Here is a 17,579-nt window from a genome sequence, read left to right as displayed (position 1 = left end):
AAGGTGGCTCCCCACGTGGCAGTCTGTACCTTCGGCGGTGGAGACCTGCCAGAGGCCGCTGTTGTAAGGATCCAGGTAAATCGCTTCCGCAACTAGACCACCGGGACATGAGATTCTCCTGACAGCCGGGGATGATAATGGCAGCGGCCATGTATAAATCAGTGAGCCCGGTGGATCCATACAGCCTAGGGGAGGTACGCTCTCCCCGGCGGCCCCTAACCCAACACAGACGCTGGTCCAGAGACAAGGTTTCCTCCGTCTGGCTTGCTTCTAGCGTCCTCCCTGTTACATGAGACGGCCAGAGACTACTCTCAGGTGCTCTCTGTGGCTGCAGCTCTCAGGAGGTTGGGTCTGTCTCCCTGTATGCCTCTCCTTGGATGGCTCCATACCCTACTCAGCCTTGTGTGCTGTTCGTAGTTGACGAAGAGCTTATTGCATATATATATATATATATATATGTGTGTACTTGTGTGCTGGTGTCATGTATGGCCTGTCGGGCGGGTGGTCCCCTGTGCTGGTGTCATGTATGGCCTGTCGGGCGGGTGGTCCCCTGTGCTGGTGTCATGTATGGCCTGTCGGGCGGGTGGTCCCCTGTGCTGGTGTCATGTATGCCCTGTCGGGCGGGTGGTCCCCTGTGCCTGGTGTCATGTATGGCCTGTCGGGCGGGTGGTCCCCTGTGCTGGTGTCATGTATGGCCTGTCGGGCGGGTGGTCCCCTGTGATGGTGTCATGTATGACCTGTCGGGCGGGTGGTCCCCTGTGCTGGTGTCATGTTTGGCCTGTCGGACGGGTGGTCCCCTGTGCTGGTGTCATGTATGGCCCGTCGGACGGGTGGTCCCCTGTGCTGGTGTCATGTATGGCCTGTCGGACGGGTGGTCCCCTGTGCTGGTGTCATGTATGGCCTGTCGGGCTCGTGGGCCCCTGTGCTGGTGTCATGTATGGCCTGCCGGGCTCGTGGGCCCCTGTGCTGGTGTCATGTATGGCCTGTCGGGCGGGTGGTCCCCTGTGCTGGTGTCATGTATGGCCTGTCGGACGGGTGGTCCCCTGTGCTGGTGTCATGTATGGCCTGTCGGGCGGGTGGTCCCCTGTGCCTGGTGTCATGTATGGCCTGTCGGACGGGTGGTCCCCTGTGCTGGTGTCATGTATGGCCTGTCGGGCGGGTGGTCCCCTGTGCTGGTGTCATGTATGGCCTGTTGGGCGGGTGGTCCCCTGTGCTGGTGTCATGTATGGCCTCTCGGGCGGGTGGTCCCCTGTGCTGGTGTCATGTATGGCCTGTCGGGCGGGTGGTCCCCTGTGCTGGTGTCATGTATGGCCTGTCGGGCGGGTGGTCCCCTCAGGATTTCATACAGAATAGATGATGTGGTCACTGTTACAAGGAGTCACCACATTAGTCCAGCCTACCAGCTCCTGGGCAGGAACCCCCTTCGGCTTCTTTTTCCAGATCATGGCCATGTATACCTCTCCTTGGGTGGCCACGTTATACAGAGCTTAAAATCCTACTAAGCTGATTGTGCTTTTTGTACTTGATTAAGAGCCTATTGCAGATATATTGCTTACTATAAATGCATTAAGTTTTGCTGTCTTTATGTTTCTGAAAAAACTGTCAGTTATATAACTACTTCACATTTACTAGATATTTGTGAAGGTGGTCACATTACATTGTTGCCTTTATTTTTTATTTATTTATTACCAGTTATTTATATAGCGCACACATATTCCGCAGCGCTGTACAGAGAATAGTTGGCCACTCACATCAGTCCCTGCACCAGTGGAGCTTACACTCTATATTCCCTATCACATGCTCACACACATACACACTAGGGTTACACTCTATATTCCCTATCACATGCTCACACACATACACACTAGGGTTACACTCTATATTCCCTATCACATGCTCACACACATACACACTAGGGTTAATTTTGTTGGGAGCCAATTAACCTACCAGTATATTTTTGGAGTGTGGGAGGAAACCGGAGTACCCGGTGGAAACCCACGCAAGCACAGGGAGAATATACAAACTCCGCACAGGTAGGGCCGTGGTGGTAATAGAACCCACAACCTCAGTGCTGTGAGGCAATAATACTAACCATTACACCATCTGTAAAGGCCCCCATACATCAGCAATGGATTGTGGCAATTCTGCAATTTTCAGATGATTGTGTATAAAAACCTGCGATGTATGGGGGGTCACAGATTGCAACCAAAAAGTGATTAGAATTGTTAAATCAGATTGTCCAACATGTTGGATGTCACAGATGGATTGGGGCTGTAGATTGCTAGTGTATGGACATGATCAGCAGATTTGCAGACCGTTACTAGTAAAATGGTGGAGCCTTTCAAGATTGGCAGATCTGTGTTTGCTGCAATCAATCTGCAAATCACTGAAAAAGATCTGTAATGTATGGGCGCAGATTTCTAGATTGGGAAATCCTAAGATCGGGCAATATATCTTCAAATTGTTCAAATGTAGTTTTCTGATTGCTGATGTATGGGGGCCTATAGTCATTGCCTCAGATTGTTGATGTATGGAGGCCTATAGTCATTGCCTCAGATTGCTGATGTATGGGGGCCTATAGTCATTGCCTCAGATTGTTTATGTATGGGGACCTATAGTCATTGCCTCAGATTGCTGATGTATGGGGCCTATAGTCATTGCCTCAGATTGCTGATGTATGGTGGCCTATAGTCATTGCCTCAGATTGCTGATGTATGGGGGCCTATAGTCATTGCCTCAGATTGCTGATGTATGGGGCCTATAGTCATTGCCTCAGATTGCTGATGTATGGGGGCCTATAGTCATTGCCTCAGATTGCTGATGTATGGGGCCCCATAGTCATTGCCTCAGATTGCTGATGTATGGGGCCCTATAGTCATTGCCTCAGATTGCTGAGGTATGGGGGCCTATAGTCATTGCCTCAGATTGCTGATGTATGGGGACTTATAGTCATTGCCTCAGATTGCTGATGTATGGGGGCTTATAGTCATTGCCTCAGATTGCTGATGTATTGGGGCCTATAGTCATTGCCTCAGATTGCTGATGTATGGGGCCCTATAGTCATTGCCTCAGATTGCTGATGTATGGGGGCCTATAGTCATTGCCTCAGATTGCTGATGTATTGGGGCCTATAGTCATTGCCTCAGATTGCTGATGTATTGGGGCCTATAGTCATTGCCTCAGATTGCTGATGTATTGGGGCCTATAGTCATTGCCTCAGATTGCTGATGTATGGGGGCCTATAGTCATTTACTCAGATTGCTGATGTATAGAAAATATGATCCTGAAGTTTTTAGGGTCCCCCAAGTGCTGGTGTTTCTCTAGGCTGGGTTAGACCGGGATCTCCGCCTGCCCACCCTGATGGTTCAGGTATCTGCACTCTCAGTTTGGTTTCAACGAAGGATTCCCTGCTGCCTGATGTTAGGAAATTTTTTCAGGGTGTTCTGAGGGTTCAGCCTCCCTTTGTCCCTCCGGTAGCTCAGTGGGATTTGTCTTTGGCTCTGCAGGCTCCCCCTTTCGAACCCCTGAAATCAGTAGACCTTAAGTGGTTGACAGCGAAGACAGTTTTTTTTTCTTGCTATCTCCTCTGCCTGCAGGGTCTCTGATTTGGAGCCCTTTCTTGTCGCTCTCCCTTTTTGATTTTTCATCAGGGTAGAGCTGTTCTTCGTACCAGGGCAGACTGCCTTCCTAAGGTTGTATCCCACTCTCATGTAAATTAAGAAATTGTAGTTCCAGTCTTCAGGTTTCTCTGTAGGTGAAGCTTCTCTGGGTATTGTACGCGCCCTACGTATCTACGTGGCTCCCACTCTGTTAGGAAATCAGATTCTCTTTTTGTGTGGTATGGCTGTCATAAGCGAGGCTCTGGCTAGATGGCTTCGTATGACGATTTCTCAAGCTTACACACAAGCTGATCTCTCTCTTCCAAACACAGTGTGAGCACATTCTACTCGATCCGTGAGACCATCGTGGGCGTTTAGTCGTGGTGCCTCTCCTGAACAATGGTGCAAGGCAGCCACGTGGTCTTCCATCCACACTTTTCTCAAATGTTATGTATTTGATACATTTGCCTCTGAGGAACCTTTGGGCGTCGGATTTTCCTTTCTTCTAAACAGGAGCGTCCCCACCCTTAAGAGAACTGCTTTGGGACATCCCCAAGGTAATTCTTGTAGACCCTATGTACCCCGAAGAAGAAAATAAGCGTTAAAGTATAACATGCCTTTGTTAGCTCTCTTTCTTCGAGATCCATAGGGTCCACAGGGCACCCACCCTAACAAAACTGGTGTTATTGGGTAATCTTTTCCTTTTGTATTTCAATGACTCCCTCTACTTAGAGTGTTTCTGAGGTACAATTGTCCTTCCTTCTCCTCTTTCCTTCTCCTGCCTTGGGCTTGGTTACAAACTGACTGCCTGTAGCCAGGGGCGGGGTATATTTGGAGGAGGACCCAGTGCCTCCTGGGAGCTAAAGCCTGTAACTGGTGCCTGGATCACTCCAACCACATACCCCAAGGTAATTCCTGTGGACCCTAAGTACCTCGAAGAAAGAGTTAACAAAGGTATGTTATACCATAACTCTTATTTTTTCAGTGCTGGCGGTACTGTGAGCTACTCCCCCGAGGCCCCAGCACACACAGTGATTGTTCCCCCTCCTGCAGCCGGAAGTGTTTATACTCTCCCCCTGTGCAGCTGCCATAGTCTCAGTACTGGCAGCCGGCTCTCCTGGTGCCCCAACCCGCAGATCTGTGCACCTGCCTGCATCGCCACAGCATGCCGGCAAAGGATTTATGATAGGCGTCGAAATACCAACGCCGATAATAGTCCCGACGCCGGAATCCAGCACGACGCGGGAGGGTTAGATTTAGCGCAGTTAGTGGGGTTAGCGTTAGGTTTTTTGGGGGGGTTAGGGTCGGGCACCTCCACCCGTCATCAGCCCCCTCCCAGGAGGGTTACGTTTAGGGAGCTGTAAGGGGGTTAGGTACCCCCGGGGGGAGGTTAGGGTTAGGCATCACCTCGGGAATTTAGAGTTAGGCACCCCTAAGGGAAGGTTAGGGGGGAGAGGGGTGGGTTAGGTCACTTACCTGCCGCTGTCAGGATTTCCTGCTGTCAGGCTCACGCTGTCAGGATTTCCTGCTGTCAGGCTCACGCTGTCAGGATTTCCTGCTGTCAGGCTCACGCTGTCAGGATTTCCTGCTGTCAGGCTCACGCTGTCAGGATTTCCTGCTGTCGGGATTTGAACCAGCGGCTAAACAGCTGCCGGCATTTCAATCCCATTCCAGTCTGCACAGTGAGCTGAAGCAATGTTTGCCAGGGGTGGCCGGACTTTTGTGACCTACTCTCAAAACAAAATCCTTTCGTGATTTACCGAGCTCAAAATAGGGGGTGGGGTATGCAAAAAAGTGGGGTCTGTCCAGCCAAAATCACACATAGTACCCCCAACTCAAATTACTCCACATAGCAGCACAATCTTATTCACATTACACCACATAGTAGTGCCCCTTATACATAATGCCCACAGTAGTGCCCCTTATACATAATGCCCACAGTAGTGCCCCTTATACATAATGACCACAGTAGTGCCCCTTATACATAATGCCCACAGTAGTGCCCCTTATACATAATGCCCACAGTAGTGCCCCTTATACATAATGCCCACAGTAGTGCCCCTTATACATAATGCCCACAGTAGTGCCCCTTATACATAATGCCAACAGTAGTGCCCCTTATACATAATGCCCACAGTAGTGCCCCTTATACACAATGCCCACAGTAGTGCCCCTTATACACAATGCCCACAGTAGTGTCCCTTATACACAATGCCCACAGTAGTGCCCCTTATACATAATGCCCACAGTAGTGCCCCTTATACATAATGCCCACAGTAGTGCCCCTTATACATAATGCCCACAGTAGTGCCCCTTATACATAATGCCCACAGTAGTGCCCCTTATACACAATGCCCACAGTAGTGCCCCTTATACACAATGCCCACAGTAGTGCCCCTTATACACAATGCCCACAGTAGTGCCCCTTATACACAATGCCCACAGTAGTGCCCCTTATACACAATGCCCACAGTAGTGCCCCTTATACACAATGCCCACCGTAGTGCCCCTTATACACAATGCCCACAGTAGTGCCCCTTATACACAATGCACATAGTAGTGCCCCTTATACACAGTGCACACAGTAGTGCCCCTTATACACAATGCCCACAATAGTGCACCTTATACACAATGCCAACAGTAGTGCCCTTTATACATAATGCCGACAATAGTGCCCCTTATGCAATACCCCCAGTTGTATTGTCCCTTATGCAGTGCCCCCTGTATTAGAGCCCCTTATGCAATACCCCCAGTTGTAGTGTCCCTTATGCAGTGCCCCCTGTATTAGAGCCCCTTATGCAATACCCCCAGTTGTAGTGTCCCTTATGCAGTGCCCCCTGTATTAGAGCCCATTATGCAGTGCCCCCTGTATTAGAGCCATTTATGCGGTGCCTCCTGTATTAGAGCCATTTATGCGGTGCCTCCTGTATCAGAGCCCATTATGCAGTGCCTCCTGTATCAGAGCCCATTATGCAGTGCCTCCTGTATCAGAGCCCATTATGCAGTGCCTCCTGTATCAGAGCCCATTATGCAGTGCCTCCTGTACAAGAGCCCATTATGCAGTGCATCCTGTACTAGAGCCCATTATGCAGTGCCTCCTGTATTAGAGCCCATTATGCAGTGCCCCCTGTATTAGAGCCCATTATGCAGTGCCCCCTGTATTAGTGCCCATTATGCAGTGCCCCCTGTATTACAGCCCATTATGCAGTGCCCCCTGTATTACAGCCCATCATGCAGTGCCTCCTGTATAAGAGCCCATCATGCAGTGCCCCCTTTATTACAGCCCATTATGCATTGTCCCCTGTATTACAGCCCATTATGCATTGTCCCCTGTATAAGAGCCCATTATGCAGTGCCCCCTGTATTAGAGCTCATTATGCAGTGCCCCCTGTATTAGAGCTCATTATGCAGTGCCCCCTGTATTAGAGCCCATTATGCAGTGCCCCCTGTATTAGAGCCCATTATGCAGTGCCCCCTGTATTACAGCCCATTATGCAGTGCCCCCTGTATTACAGCCCATTATGCATTGACCCCTGTATAAGAGCCCATTATGCAGTGCCCCCTGTATTAGAGCTCATTATGCAGTGCCCCCTGTATTACAGCCCATTATGCATTGACCCCTGTATAAGAGCCCATTATGCAGTGCCCCCTGTATTAGAGCCCATTATGCAGTGCCCCCTGTATTAGAGCCCATTGTTCAGTGCCCCCTGTATTACAGCCCATTATGCATTGCCCCCTGTATTAGAGCCCATTGTTCAGTGCCCCCTGTATTACAGCCCATTATGCAGTGCCCCCTGTATTAGAGCCCATTGTTCAGTGCCCCCTGTATTAGAGCCCATTATGCAGTGCCCCCTGTATTAGAGCTCATTATGCAGTGCCTCCTGTATTAGAGCTCATTATGCAGTGCCTCCTGTATTACAGCCCATTATGCAGTGTCCCCTGTATAAGAGCCCATTATGCAGTGCCTCCTGTATTAGGGCCCTTTATGCAGTGCCCCCTGTATTAGAGCCCATGATGCAGTGCCCCCTGTATTAGAGCCCATTGTTCAGTGCCCCCTGTATTACAGCCCATTATGCAGTGCCCCCTGTATTAGAGCTCATTATGCAGTGCCTCCTGTATTACAGCCCATTATGCAGTGTCCCCTGTATAAGAGCCCATTATGCAGTGCCTCCTGTATTAGGGCCCTTTATGCAGTGCCCCCTGTATTAGAGCCCATGATGCAGTGCCTCCTGTATTAGAGCCCCTTATGCAGTGTCCCCTGTATAAGAGCCCATTATGCAGTGCCCCCTGTATTAGAGCTCATTATGCAGTGCCACCTGTATTAGAGCCCCTTATGCAATGCCCCAGTAGTGCCCCATATACAGTGCCCCCGGTCATGCCCCTTGTGCTGAGCCCCCGGTAATGTCCCTCATGCAGTGCCCCCGGTCATGCCCCTTGTGCTGAGCCCCCGGTAATGTCCCTCATGCAGTGCCCCCGGTAATGCCCATTATGCAGTGCCCCCGGTAATGCCCCTTGTGCTGAGTGCCTCCTCCCCTGTGCAGTACTTACCTGTCTTCACGTTGGTCAGCGCTCCACCTTCACTCCGGCGTAGACGCTGCCTGTGCCTGCTGCTGACTGGATCTAACTATATCCAGCAGGCGCGCAGGCTCCTCACATGTCAGGTGACGCAGGTGACACCATGATGTCATCTGCGCAGTGCGCACAGCCCTGCTGGGAATGCTGGCCTATGCATTGATCAGGCTTTTTTAGTCTCTCTGATCGCTTCAGAGACCAACGTTCCCAGTTACTGCAGCTACCGGTAGATTGCGATGGACCTTTTGGCCGGCCCTGATCTAGGCAGCCTAGTGATGGATAGACTCGTACACAGACACTGTCACTGCTGCCCACGGGTTCTCTTATGGATAATGGCACCAGTATAGGAGCGATCACAGCCCAGCGTGCACTGATTACTGGTGCATCTCACAGCATGGCGAATGTATGGCTGGCTTAGGGAAGACCCCCAGGTCTATGAGCCATAGAAAGTAAGGGGGGGGTGTTTCAGTAACTTATTTCTCTGTTATGACTTGTGGTTTCCGCATATTGGCGTACGTAGCCCTGTACATGCCGCATTCCGCTGTCTGATCAAAGCTCTGTTTTGTATACAGGACATCTCTCACACCCTTCTACAATACACCGTGCCGGCTGTGCAGGGATTCTTCCGCTCCATCTCTCTCTCTCGAGGAAACAACCTGCAGGACACCTTGCGGTAAGTCACCATGCTGCCTATTGCGCAGGGTCTTGTTATGCCCAGGAGACGAGAGGCTGGCAGGTAAGGCCCCAGCCATTTCCTGGATAAGACGGAGGATATGAGACACGCTGGGGGCATCTCTGTGCTGGGCCAGATTGGGAAACGGACACAGATTCCTGTCTCGTCGTAAGAAGTTTGTTTTTCTACTTTTACATGGAAAATGTTACTGTACCAGCCTGATGCCCACTAGCTATTTATGTAAGTATACCAATATAAACATTTCCTTTTTGTTTTTAAAAATAATTGTCATTAAACTATATTTACCGGGAGGTGGGCTCTGGCAGGGATCGTCGGAGGGGGGAGTTTTCACTGCACCACACCGGCAGATGCTATGGTATTACACATCGGTTCTGCTTCACCTCGGTAAAAAGTTATTGTGGCACGATGCACGCCGCTATAATACATCTTCCCCCGTGTGCCCTGTGCACAGACTGCTATGTAACCTATCCTAATCATGTGACCGCGGACCCAAAGCCCCTCTCCCCCCACCCCTTACCAGCCACACACATGGTACCACACCTATCTCACCAATGTCACTGTGTGCCCTGTGCACAGACTGCTATGTAACCTCTCCTATTCATGTGACCGCAGGCCCAAAGCCCGTCTCCCCCCACCCCTTACCAGCCACACACATGGTACCACACCTATCTCACCAATGTCACTGTGTGCCCTGTGCACAGACTGCTATGTAACCTATCCTATTCATGTGACCGCAGGCCCAAAGCCCGTCTCCCCCCACCCCTTACCAGCCACACACATGGTACCACACCTATCTCACCAATGTCACTGTGTGCCCTGTGCACAGACTGCTATGTAACCTATCCTAATCATGTGACCGCGGACCCAAAGCCCCTCTCCCCCCACCCCTTACCAGCCACACACATGGTACCACACCTATCTCACCAATGTCACTGTGTGCCCTGTGCACAGACTGCTATGTAACCTATCCTATTCATGTGACCGCAGGCCCAAAGCCCGTCTCCCCCCACCCCTTACCAGCCACACACATGGTACCACACCTATCTCACCAATGTCACTGTGTGCCCTGTGCACAGACTGCTATGTAACCTATCCTATTCATGTGACCGCAGGCCCAAAGCCCGTCTCCCCCCACCCCTTACCAGCCACACACATGGTACCACACCTATCTCACCAATGTCACTGTGTGCCCTGTGCACAGACTGCTATGTAACCTATCCTATTCATGTGACCACAGGCCCAAAGCCTCTCTCCCCGCACCCCTTACCAGCCACACACATGGTACCACACCTATCACACCAATGTCACTGTGTGCCTTGTGCACAGACTGCTATGTAGCCTAGCCTATTCATGTGACCACAGGCCCAAAGCCCCTCTCCCCCCACCCCTTACCAGCCACACACATGGTACCATACCTATCTCACCAATGTCACTGTGTGCCCTGTGCACAGACTGCTATGTAACCTATCCTAATCATGTGACCGCGGACCCAAAGCCCCTCTCCCCCCACCCCTTACCAGCCACACACATGGTGCCACACCTATCTCACCAATGTCACTGTGTGCCCTGTGCACAGACTGCTATGTAACCTATCCTATTCATGTGACCACAGGCCCAAAGCCCCTCTCCCCCCACCCCTTACCAGCCACACACTTGGTTCTACCCCTATCTCACCAATGTCACTGTGTGCCCTGTGCACAGACTGCTATGTAGCCTATCCTATTCATGTGACCGCTGGACCCAAACCCCTCTCCCCCCGCCCCTTACCAGCCACACACATGGTGCCACACCTATCTCACCAATGTCACTGTGTGCCCTGTGCACAGACTGGTATGTAACCTATCATATTCATGTGACCGCAGGCCCAAAGCCCCTCTTCCCCCATCCGTTACCAGCCACACACATGGTGCCACACCTATCTCACCAATATCACTGTGTGCCCTGTGTACATACTGCTATGTAACCTATCCTATTCATGTGACCGCAGGCCCAAAGCCCGTCTCCCCCCACCCCTTACCAGCCACACACATGGTACCACACCTATCTCACCAATGTCACTGTGTGCCCTGTGCACAGACTGCTATGTAGCCTATCCTATTCATGTGACCGCAGGCCCAAACCCCCCTCCCCCCCCCCCTTACCAGCCACACACATGGTGCCACACCTACCTCACCAATGTCACTGTGTGCCCTGTGCACAGACTGCTATGTAGCCTATCCTATTCATGTGACCACAGGCACAAAGCCCCTCTCCCCCACCCCTTACCAGCCACACGCATGGTGCCACACCTATCTCACCAATGTCACTGTGTGCCCTGTGAACAGACTGCTATGTAACCTATCCCATTCATGTGACCACAGGCCCAAAGCCCCTCTCCCCCCACCCCTTACCAGCCGCACACATGGTGCCACACCTATCTCACCAATGTCACTGTGTGCCCTGTGCACAGACTGCTATGTAGCCTATCCTATTCATGTGACCGCTGGCCCAAAGCCCCTCTCCCCCCCACCCCTTACCAGCCACACACATGGTGCCACACCTATCTCACCAATGTCACTGTGTGCCCTGTGCACAGACTGCTATGTTGCCTATCCTATTCATGTGACCACAGGCCCAAAGCCCCTCTCCCCCCACCCCTTACCAGCCACACACATGGTGCCACACCTATCTCACCAATGTCACTGTGTGCCCTGTGCACAGACTGCTATGTAACCTATCCTATTCATGTGACCGCAGGCCCAAAGCCCGTCTCCCCCCACCCCTTACCAGCCACACACATGGTACCATACCTATCTCACCAATGTCACTGTGTGCCCTGTGCACAGACTGCTATGTAACCTATCCTATTCATGTGACCACAGGCCCAAAGCCCCTCTCCCCCCACCCCTTACCAGCCACACACTTGGTTCTACCCCTATCTCACCAATGTCACTGTGTGCCCTGTGCACAGACTGCTATGTAGCCTATCCTATTCATGTGACCGCTGGACCCAAACCCCTCTCCCCCCGCCCCTTACCAGCCACACACATGGTGCCACACCTATCTCACCAATGTCACTGTGTGCCCTGTGCACAGACTGGTATGTAACCTATCATATTCATGTGACCGCAGGCCCAAAGCCCCTCTTCCCCCACCCCATACCACCAACACACATGGTGCCACACCTATCTCACCAATATCACTGTGTGCCCTGTGTACATACTGCTATGTAACCTATCCTATTCATGTGACCGCAGGCCCAAAGCCCGTCTCCCCCCACCCCTTACCAGCCACACACATGGTACCACACCTATCTCACCAATGTCACTGTGTGCCCTGTGCACAGACTGCTATGTAGCCTATCCTATTCATGTGACCGCAGGCCCAAACCCCCCTCCCCCCCCCCCCCTTACCAGCCACACACATGGTGCCACACCTACCTCACCAATGTCACTGTGTGCCCTGTGCACAGACTGCTATGTAGCCTATCCTATTCATGTGACCACAGGCACAAAGCCCCTCTCCCCCACCCCTTACCAGCCACACGCATGGTGCCACACCTATCTCACCAATGTCACTGTGTGCCCTGTGAACAGACTGCTATGTAACCTATCCCATTCATGTGACCACAGGCCCAAAGCCCCTCTCCCCCCACCCCTTACCAGCCGCACACATGGTGCCACACCTATCTCACCAATGTCACTGTGTGCCCTGTGCACAGACTGCTATGTAGCCTATCCTATTCATGTGACCGCTGGCCCAAAGCCCCTCTCCCCCCCACCCCTTACCAGCCACACACATGGTGCCACACCTATCTCACCAATGTCACTGTGTGCCCTGTGCACAGACTGCTATGTTGCCTATCCTATTCATGTGACCACAGGCCCAAAGCCCCTCTCCCCCCACCCCTTACCAGCCACACACATGGTGCCACACTTATCTCTTGCATTCACAATGTCGATACATTTAGTTTTTGCTATTTCCCAGCTTTATTTTGATAGATGGAGTTAAAAGAAAGTGCAGGTTATTTGTTTCTAGGAGTTTCCAATACGAAATGTTGCCAAGTTCTGGAAAATTGGTTCAGTAATCTTTGTGCCAACTTGGAACAGACAGACACAATGTTCTTATTATATTGGTGGCTCGGCCCCAGTAAGGTATAGATGGTGGGAAGGTAGACATACTTGATCCAGTCACCGCTGAGCCCCGGAGATATATCACAGCTGCCTCCCAGTCACCGCTGAGCCCCGGAGAGATATCACAGCTGCCTCCCAGTCACCGCTGAGCCCCAGAGATATATCACAGCTGCCTCCCAGTCACCGCTGAGCCCCTGAGATATATCACAGCTGCCTCCCAGTCACCGCTGAGCCCCGGAGATATCACAGCTGCCTCCCAGTCACCGCTGAGCCCCGGAGATATATCACAGCTGCCTCCCAGTCACCGCTGAGCCCCGGAGAGATATCACAGCTGCCTCCCAGTCACCGCTGAGCCCCGGAGAGATATCACAGCTGCCTCCCAGTCACCGCTGAGCCCCGGAGATATATCACAGCTGCCTCCCAGTCACCGCTGAGCGCCGGAGATATATCACAGCTGCCTCCCAGTCACCGCTGAGCCCCGGAGAGATATCACAGCTGCCTCCCAGTCACCGCTGAGCCCCGGAGAGATATCACAGCTGCCTCCCAGTCACCGCTGAGCCCCGGAGATATATCACAGCTGCCTCCCAGTCACCGCTGAGCCCCGGAGATATATCACAGCTGCCTCCCAGTCACCGCTGAGCCCCGGAGATATATCACAGCTGCCTCCCAGTCACCGCTGAGCCCCGGAGAGATATCACAGCTGCCTCCCAGTCACCGCTGAGCCCCGGAGAGATATCACAGCTGCCTCCCAGTCACCGCTGAGCCCCGGAGATATATCACAGCTGCCTCCCAGTCACCGCTGAGCGCCGGAGATATATCACAGCTGCCTCCCAGTCACCGCTGAGCCCCGGAGAGATATCACAGCTGCCTCCCAGTCACCGCTGAGCCCCGGAGAGATATCACAGCTGCCTCCCAGTCACCGCTGAGCCCCAGAGATATATCACAGCTGCCTCCCAGTCACCGCTGAGCCCCTGAGATATATCACAGCTGCCTCCCAGTCACCGCTGAGCCCCGGAGATATCACAGCTGCCTCCCAGTCACCGCTGAGCCCCGGAGATATATCACAGCTGCCTCCCAGTCACCGCTGAGCCCCGGAGAGATATCACAGCTGCCTCCCAGTCACCGCTGAGCCCCGGAGAGCTATCACAGCTGCCTCCCAGTCACCGCTGAGCCCCGGAGATATATCACAGCTGCCTCCCAGTCACCGCTGAGCGCCGGAGATATATCACAGCTGCCTCCCAGTCACCGCTGAGCCCCGGAGAGATATCACAGCTGCCTCCCAGTCACCGCTGAGCCCCGGAGAGATATCACAGCTGCCTCCCAGTCACCGCTGAGCCCCGGAGATATATCACAGCTGCCTCCCAGTCACCGCTGAGCCCCGGAGATATATCACAGCTGCCTCCCAGTCACCGCTGAGCCTCGGAGAGATATCACAGCTGCCTCCCAGTCACCGCTGAGCCTCGGAGAGATATCACAGCTGCCTCCCAGTCACCGCTGAGCCCCGGAGAGATATCACAGCTGCCTCCCAGTCACCGCTGAGCCCCGGAGAGATATCACAGCTGCCTCCCAGTCACCGCTGAGCGCCGGAGATATATCACAGCTGCCTCCCAGTCACCGCTGAGCCCCGGAGATATATCACAGCTGCCTCCCAGTCACCGCTGAGCCCCGGAGATATATCACAGCTGCCTCCCAGTCACCGCTGAGCCCCGGAGAGATATCACAGCTGCCTCCCAGTCACCGCTGAGCCCCGGAGATATATCACAGCTGCCTCCCAGTCACCGCTGAGCCCCGGAGAGATATCACAGCTGCCTCCCAGTCACCGCTGAGCCCCGGAGATATATCACAGCTGCCTCCCAGTCACCGCTGAGCCCCGGAGATATATCACAGCTGCCTCCCAGTCACCGCTGAGCCCCGGAGAGATATCACAGCTGCCTCCCAGTCACCGCTGAGCCCCGTAGAGATATCACAGCTGCCTCCCAGTCACCGCTGATTCCCGGAGAGATATCACAGCTGCCTCCCAGTCACCGCTGAGCCCCGGAGATATATCACAGCTGCCTCCCAGTCACCGCTGAGCCCCGGAGAGATATCACAGCTGCCTCCCAGTCACCGCTGAGCCCCGGAGATATATCACAGCTGCCTCCCAGTCACCGCTGAGCCCCGGAGAGATATCACAGCTGCCTACCCCTGAGGCTAAGGTTGCGGCGGGAGATTCTGGAAGGCTTTCCGAAGGTGTACTATACACTCAAGGAATAGAGGGGGGGAGGTTGGTGCTTCCTGACTCCTCCTATACATTGGATCCTTAGTGCAGACACCGCTGATACATAGCAGCTATCACTAATAAGATTTAAAGTGCAAGGCTCAACATACCACCGTCTATACCCCAGTGGATGAAGGAGAAATTGTGACCGCCTGGTGGTGTTAGGTTACCCAGTCACAATATACAGTATATGTGCAACTTTACTATTAAAAATAATTGAAGCTGTCAATGAATTGTTTCCTCAAAAATATGATATATATATATATACACACACACACTGTGGCTTGCAAAAGTATTCAGACCCTCTCAAAAGTCCAACAGGTTTGTTTAACAAATGGCGCGCACATTGTTACAGGCTGTATTGGTATTGCCTTTTAAGCTCTTCATTTTTTGCCTTTAGATATTGTATTAGATAAAATTGAAAATTTTGTTTGCATAAGTATTCAATCCCTGTGTTGTAGAAGCTCAGAGCTCACATAGATATAGAACCCAATTTGCAGCACTCCTAAGGTTCAATCCTCACATGATTTCCACGCCATCCGACGTTTCACCTCATTCCAACTTTCTGGAGGGATAACAAACAACTTAAACACCTACACATGACCCCTTTCACTCAAAACTGGTGCGTCACGTGTGACAGTGTCATTGGCCTCTGCCTTCCGAACCACGTCACTGAGAACTCTGACAGTCACGTGTCAGGGCCGCCATAGCTGGAGGCTAGTCTTCTCTTAGTGCACCACACATAGTCACATCACTATAAAGCATCTACAAACCATTAATAGAATGACGAGGTCAGGGAGGCAGAGTGTGGTGGTGATGATGTCACATGTACGCACATGAGGGGGTCATTCAGGTAAGACTTTGGTTTGTTTGCAATCCCTGATGAAAGTTGTAATAAACTGTAAGGACGGATATTTCCTGGTGATGGTCCAGCGAATACAATGATTGTGGCACCTGGGCAACTACTTTATCGATTTATAGTGGAGCGCATATAGGGCCATATTCAATTAGCCATGAAAAGTGCCGTCTGGCGAAAAGCGGATTGTATTCGTCTCATTCGCCTGTTTTGTTGCAATGTTTTCTCCATGCGCGCCCCAGCTTTTCGCCCTATTCATTTGTAAAACACGCGAAAATGCGGATAGGCGAATGTTCTCCAAAGCGAAACTAGCGAAAAGGACCTCTATTTTGGGGGAAATCAGTCTGTACCCCATAAAAAGCTTCAGTGATCCTGGGAATCGATATAGAATAGTACAAGGTTCCTTACTGTTTTTATCCATTTTTCAACAGTTTTTCATTTTCACCCCAAAAATGACATGTCTTTTTTTGTGGTGAATTAAGTAAAAAAAAAAAAAAAACCATTTACTTTGCCCTATTAGTCATTAGTTGGGTGTCCAAAGGGTTCTGAACCAAGTCCCCACATTTGTAGCCCAAAATATTGATTTTGAATTTCTTTTCTCCTGCCTTTTGCTGGAGAAACTTTTTCGCCTGTTTTTGCCTATGGAGTTTTCATGTTGGCGAAAACTCCGGGGAGTTGAATATGGAGATACTCTGAAAACAGTCGAAAAGTGCAAATCGGAGAAAACTTTAATCCAAACAGCACTTACTGCGGCCCATAGAGAGAGAGATAGATGTACTAGGTCCTTCCCAGACATATTGATTCGGCCCACTGACCTGACCCTTCCCACTGACCTGACCCTTCCCACTGACCTGACCCTTCCCACTGACCTGACCCAGCCCACTGACCTGACCCTTCCACTGACCTGACCCTTCCCACTGACCTGACCCAGCCCACTGACTGACTGACCCTTCCCACTGACTGACCCTTCCTACTGACTGACCCTTACCACTGTTTGCAGATGGCAGGTATTTCATGTTTACAGTTGTGAGATGCATCCAATTGGAGGTGGTCTCCATAAAGGCGACCATTAAGGGAACTGTCGGACATGTTAGGAAGCCATTGTGTTCTAAGAATACGAAGATGAGACGACTGTTATTTTACTTGCAGAGTTCTCACGCTTTGGTTTGACTATGGCCACTGGCCGGATGTGAATGAAGCTCTTGTCGAAGGGATTAAAACCATCCAGATAGACACATGGCTGCAGGTAAGGACCCTACATAATGTGGAAATGTCACCAGTGACTACTATTTACACACAATATAAGAATATTGGGATACATATGTGATTGATTGATAGATAGATATGAGATAGATAGATATGAGATAGATGGATAGATAGATATGAGATAGATGGATAGATAGATATGAGATAGATGATGGTAGATATGAGATAGATGGATATGAGATAGATGATAGATAGATATGAGATAGATAGATATGAGAGATAG

At 51.6% G+C, this 17,579-nt stretch overlaps 1 protein-coding gene across 3 annotated transcripts in view; it reads left to right on the top strand.

The window, feature by feature from the left end:
• The window catches only part of MTOR (mechanistic target of rapamycin kinase), a 393,475-nt gene that overhangs the window by 290,747 nt on the left and 85,149 nt on the right, over window positions 1-17,579 (top strand). For all 3 annotated transcript variants that reach the window (XM_088447807.1, XM_088447808.1, XM_088447806.1), the window contains exons 38-39: window positions 8,744-8,844; window positions 17,240-17,336. In XM_088447807.1, coding sequence (XP_088303933.1) covers window positions 8,744-8,844; window positions 17,240-17,336 — 198 coding nt within the window. The remainder of the gene's footprint in view (window positions 1-8,743; window positions 8,845-17,239; window positions 17,337-17,579) is intronic.

The sequence above is a fragment of the Taudactylus pleione genome, unplaced genomic scaffold (genome assembly GCF_031769625.1).
Source record: "Taudactylus pleione unplaced genomic scaffold, aTauple2 ptg000441l, whole genome shotgun sequence".
Classification (NCBI taxonomy): Eukaryota; Metazoa; Chordata; class Amphibia; order Anura; family Myobatrachidae; genus Taudactylus; species Taudactylus pleione.
Note: the sequence above shows the minus strand (reverse complement) of the source record. Positions and strands in the feature narration are given on the sequence as shown.